The 5,608-nt window shown below is 44.4% G+C and overlaps 1 protein-coding gene across 1 annotated transcript; it reads right to left on the bottom strand.

Annotated features, from left to right (window-relative positions):
- Positions 1–1,752: 1,752 nt before the first annotated feature.
- Positions 1,753–4,023, bottom strand: LOC132255990 (uncharacterized). Its single transcript, XM_059752166.1, has 3 exons — positions 3,678–4,023; positions 2,972–3,164; positions 1,753–2,916 (listed from the first exon to the last, which is right to left on the bottom strand). Exons 1-3 carry the CDS (start codon positions 4,021–4,023, stop codon positions 1,809–1,811), a joined length of 1,647 nt encoding a protein of 548 aa, XP_059608149.1. The 3' UTR covers positions 1,753–1,808.
- Positions 4,024–5,608: the final 1,585 nt, after the last annotated feature.

Genomic DNA, 5,608 nt, shown 5'->3' with positions numbered 1-5,608 from the left:
TTTCGGCTTCAGCTGCTCTTTGTCTTTGACAGAAGAGTGGCGAATGGCTGCTGGGGAGCGGGAAATTGATGACTGTGTGCTAAAGATATTAAAAGTTGGCTGAAAATTGTGTTAAGCACTCACCCGACGGGCGTCGCTTTTTCCCACCGCGCGCGCCATTGTTCCAGAAAATTGGCCAGCAGCATCTCTCCATCATCTGAATATCACTTTGTGTTGATGAAAATGATTGAATAGTACAAAATTGAATTTATGGATCAGGCTGAGGCACTCACTTTTGAGGCGGAGAGCGCTCAAAGGGAAACACTTTGTCAAGTCACTTTATTGAATGCCGAGGCACTCAAACCATCACCAAATTGACTCTTCCTCGGCTCAAAGCTCTCGCACCACCGCCACGAAATTCCCCGCTTGTCCCTCTCCCCCCACCCCGAATGGGCGAGTGGGTGGCGAGACTCTGTGTGTTGGCTTTATTAGATAGTAGCCGACGGAGCTTTTGGCAGAGCGAGAGCTTTGCAAAAACTTCCCTATGAATGAGTATTTAGCGCTTAGAAAATTAAGCGATCAAGGGAGTGTGAAGGCTTTCATCGCAATTACAGCATTGACAGCAGTTGCGGAGCAATAATCCCACTGACTTGGGGTTTAGCGCCAAGATGAAAGAGATACGGACAAATTTGAGGGCGCGCGGAGGCAAAACCTCCCCCAAAAGACGCACCCCGAAACAGATTCTTATTTATGTAAATCGCGCGGGCTTGAGAACAACACTCGCTCACGCCATTTCGCATGTTAGTTTGTTTATCAACCCCGAAAAGACATCGATTTAGCGGAAAAATACAAGTGTGTTTGTTCCACACAAACAGAAACGCACCCAAGCCAGAGCCTCAAACCATCTTTTATACACATATGCGTCAATATTTGCTCAACTTCGCACCTATAATCTGTCGTCGTCGATTCTGTCGGCTCAGTGGAGGGCCTTTGAGCGCTCCGCAAGGAGTTGAGGATGCCTCAAAGGATTCCCATCCCTTTGCTCGAGAGCGCAACTTGTTGGGAAATTCGCAAAATGAGGTATCGGAATTTCAGTGTAGGAAAAGCACTAATTAAGATGTATCAGAAGAAAAGCTGTAAGAAAGTATTTTTCACTTATTTCGCCGAGATTCTAATACCAATTTCAATGCTCATCAACGGGAATATAATATAAACTTTGGTAAAATCCAAGGGAAAAGTCAATCAAATAGTCACAATTAAAAAAAAAAACGACTATTTTCCAAGAATAATTGCAAAATAATTAAAAATTGAATGTTTTCGACACAAAATATAAAAAAATCTAATTATATATTTCAATATATCCTGAATATTTAATTAAAATTTAAATATAATAAAATATTTGATTATTTTCTCTTCATAAAACCGTCAAAGGGCAGCAAAGTTGGCGTTGAGAACGTAATTAAAATCGCATTTTTCGCATTATTTTCTCTCTCTTCTCACGCATTCTCACACTTTATGACTTCCTGGCGTGAAATTTGAGTGGAAAAATGAAGCTTTCCCCGTGGAAAAAGGCCGGTTTCATCATCAGTTGATCAAGTGTGAAAAGCATGTAGAAGTTCCGACTGTATCTGAGATTTTCAAAGTCACAAAATTAGCCATAAGCTGTACTCAAACACCAAAAAGTAAGACGCTGGCGTTCGAACTACAAAGCCAAACTTGCCGTTGGGAAATAAAACCGGAACTTTAAGGTTTAAAGTGCTTCCCTCTGGTGGCAATTAATAATTTATTTTACTGATCAATCGCATAAATTAACAGTGAGTGGAAACACCTCAATTCCTAGTTGTCTTCCTCTCGTTGTACAACTCAGTGACTCTGTTCCTGATCACGTTCTTCTTCACCTTTCCGGATGGCGTCATTGGCAGATTGTCCATGAAGAAGACGCCGCCGCGCAGCCTCATTGCGTCCATCACGTTGCTGTCGACGAGCTCGATGATCTCCTGTTCGGTGACGTGGCAGCCGTCCTTCTTCACCACCGCCGCCGCCGGCAGATCGATGCACAGCGGATCGGGAATGCCGACCAGGGCGACTTGGAAGACGGCCGGGTGCTTCTCGATCACCTGCTCCACATCGCCGGGCGCCACGTGGTACAGCTTGTACTTGATGCTCTCCTTCTTGCGCTCCACGTAGTGCAGATAGCCGTCCTGGTCGAAGAAGCCCACGTCTCCGGTGTGCACCCAGCCGTCGTCGTCGATCACCTCCTTCATGGCGTCGGGATTGCCGCAGTAGCCCGTGAATTGGCTGATGGTCTTCACGCAGATCTCCCCCTGCTCGCCCACGTCCATCCGCTGTCCATCCTCGTCGAGGATCATTGCCGTGACGCCCTCTGTCAGCACGCCCAGGGCAGTGATCGCGGGATCGAAGACGTGCGTCGTGATCGAGCCCACTTCGTTCATGCCGTAGAAGTTGGCTATCTTCGCGCTGGGCAGATGCTGCTGCAGATCAGTGGCCAGCGCGTGCGACAAAGCGCTGCCCATGCAGCCGTAGTACTTGAGATTGGGCAGACAGTTCGGCTGGAAGTCCGGATGCTTGAGCAGCAGACCGGCGTGAATGGGCGTGGACATGAAGTAGGACAAGTTGTACTGCTTGGCGATCTTCAGGAAGCCCGACGGCGTGAACGGATCCCTGGTGATGATCCTCACGCCGCCCTTCAGAGCGCCGCTCAGGAGCGCGATGTGAAATGTGCACCAGTAAGCAGTGCTGTAGCTCATGAACGCATCCCCTTCGTTGATGAAGTCCACGATTCTGGGCACATTAAACGTCGTGAGGTAGACTTCGTGAGACATGATGATGCCTTTGGAGAACCCAGTTGTTCCCGAAGTGCACACAATGGCCGAAACGTCAGCCTCAGACACTCTTGGAGGGTGGAAAATGAGCTTCCTGAAAGACACCAAGGTACTACAGAGTCATCTGACAAGATGCTGTGCGAACTTACTGAATGCCATCGTCCTTCAAGTCACCCAAGAGAAAGTCATCAAGGTGAAGCAATTCGGGAATCTTCTTGCCCACGACGATGATTTGAGTGTCTGTGCCCAATTCCAGGATGACGTCCTGAATCAAATTCACTTCAGTGTCATCGCAGAAAACAAACTTCGGCTTCGTCATTGTGAAGGAGTGAAGAAGTTCCTCTGCAAGGGAAAAAAGAGATTTTGTGCCTTTCTTTGCGATGCTTTGCAACTTTGTAATCTTATCTTATAAGACAATATGAGAAATTTTGTTATAACAAGATTGTAAATTTTCGGCTGTTAATTTATTGAAACTTTGTCTCTTAGAAGCTCAACTTAAGTTTCCATCCCATATTTCTGTAAGAATCCATTTAAAATCGCATTTTTGGACATCTTTTCCAACCATAACCTCAAAATATCATTAAGAGATCTTCAAAAACACCGTTTGGAAGCTTTCTAGATCACTCAAAACTGCTAATTCACGGTCAAAATTGTCCAAAAAGTTATCTAAATGAACATTTTTCACGTTCAAATGACTATTTTTGAGGTTATGTTTGAATTTAATATAATTTTGCAGTGTTTTTTTTTTGGTATCAAAGGTTCAATACAGAATTCGTTAATAGAATCTATGAATTTCACATGTTAGTATTGATTTATCAGACAATAATCTTAAAGTTATAGACTAGTTAGACTTACTCTTGGAGAAAGCAGGATCGAGTCCACTGATCGGAGCCCCGATGTAGAGCGATCCAAGGATGGCAGATGTCACGTAGAGACTGTTTCTCATGATGAAGACCACGACATCTCCTTTGGCACATCCTCGTGTCCTGAGATTCCAGGCAATCTTAAGAGCGGCCGCGTAAACTTGCGCATTTGTCAAGCTTGATCCGTCATCAGCACTGATTAAGTTCACGCGATCTGGCTTAATGCTCAGCAAGTGCAGAATCGCCTGACCTGCACTGATGCTTGGATGGAAGAAGGACCTATAATCCTCCGGTCCTTCCCACACTTTGGCTTCACTATCATACTTTGTGTAGTACATCTTTGCTGACTGGATTCTGCACTGATTTACTGGAGGAAAACGTGCACGTTTATATAGTGGAAGAGCACGAGACTCTTCCCGCAGTGTTTACTTAAGAGTATAGCATTGGTGATAAGAGTTAGAGAGAAGAATGAATGCATTAGACAATAATCAACCTTGGCCAGTGAACTCTGCTGGAGTTTGAGCGACAAAAATACTATACACAATCGGTTTATCTGGAGTGTACTGAGCTTAAAATGATGGCTCATAATGGGTTTAGTGGCGATGCTAACCTCTGGTTGGGGGTGGAATGGCAAAAAATCAATGAGAAGCAATCCTTGGATCATCTTCAGCTTATGAGGATCTCACTCAAATGAATATTATACCTGGCAGCACGAGCAGACTCTTAATTTACATTCTCCACAAAGTTGTCCAATATCGTAAATGTTTCATACGACCGTATAGATACGCAAATGTTCACCCATTGCCGAGGGATGATTGGGGCGCGGCGAGTGAAGGGTGGATTTTCAACTGTGGCAGACAAAGTGGAGGACATGGAGTAAAAACTCTAGTCACGTGTGTAAAGTTAGGAATATCTGGTATGTTAGCATAGATATTTTTGACATACATTCTAATATTTTCGAGAGCTGAATATTAATTTATTCACTCTTTGCGGTGCGCTTTGCATAGAATCGCGCCAATCGCTCGAGGACACTTTTTCGCGTACGGCGCAAAGAGCGCCCGAAAAATTCAAGAGCGCACAAAAGAAGCTCAGCAAGCAATCAATGGACACAGAGAGTCGAATGTCGACTTGCCGAGCGACAAGGACAATAAGTGGGCCAATTAGAAGCTATTTGAGGAATTAATTCCACCTGCCGATGAGCATAATTGCCGAAAGCGAGTGGGTGGCTTTCCCCCAGTCGCACCGCCGAATAACTCATCCGAAGTGACACAAGACAATTTATCGAGACAGAAACGTGCCTTCGCCGGAATGCCGGGGATTATTGTTGTTTGAGCACACTCAACTTGAGTTTCGGCGACGACTGCATGATGAATATTCCTCAGCTTGTTGTGCATGAACAGAACAATAATAATGCCAAAGGAAATTCCAGCAAAAAGTCAATTTCATTCCCAGCTTTAACGCCTTCCACTGTTTTCCTGCACGGAAAACATCTCCATGAGTTGGAGTAAAAATTCCCCAGTAATGTAATTTTCCTGCAATCACGAATGGCTTGTTGGAAAGTTCGTGCAATGATATTAATTTCAGTACAATTAATTAAATTAGATATGCATTCATTTCTTATTTTACTTCCATTTCATAACATTCCACGCATCGTTTCGTGCTCATTAAAATGCAATAAATTGCAAAATATTTACTCTACGCGCATTTCACTATATTTACTCTCTTTCTGCATGAATGGAACATTGAGTTAATTTCGCTGGTGGTTTTATCAAAGTGATTTTTAATCTCTTTTCCACATGCAATTCACGTGTGACGCTGAATGTGCCCGAAGCCACGCCCATTCCCATGCCCCGCCCCCCTTAAAATGACATATAATCCACTTCCTTTGAAATCGCACCTTTCAACTCGCCAGGGGCGATTTAA

Source organism: Phlebotomus argentipes, unplaced genomic scaffold (assembly GCF_947086385.1).
Source record: "Phlebotomus argentipes unplaced genomic scaffold, Phlebotomus argentipes genome assembly contig_5, whole genome shotgun sequence".
NCBI classification, from domain to species: domain Eukaryota; kingdom Metazoa; phylum Arthropoda; class Insecta; order Diptera; family Psychodidae; genus Phlebotomus; species Phlebotomus argentipes.
Note: the sequence above shows the minus strand (reverse complement) of the source record. Positions and strands in the feature narration are given on the sequence as shown.

Bases quoted from the DNA above. Each gene is read 5' to 3' on its own strand.
- LOC132255990 (XM_059752166.1), bottom strand. From the start codon at position 4,023: ATGTACTACACAAAGTATGATAGTGAAGCCAAAGTGTGGGAAGGACCG. The intron at 3,165-3,677 runs GTAAGTCTAACT...TTTCCCTTGCAG, and splicing joins CGATCCTGCTTTCTCCAAGA to AGGAACTTCTTCACTCCTTC. The intron at 2,917-2,971 runs GTAAGTTCGCAC...GGTGTCTTTCAG, and splicing joins TTGAAGGACGATGGCATTCA to GAAGCTCATTTTCCACCCTC.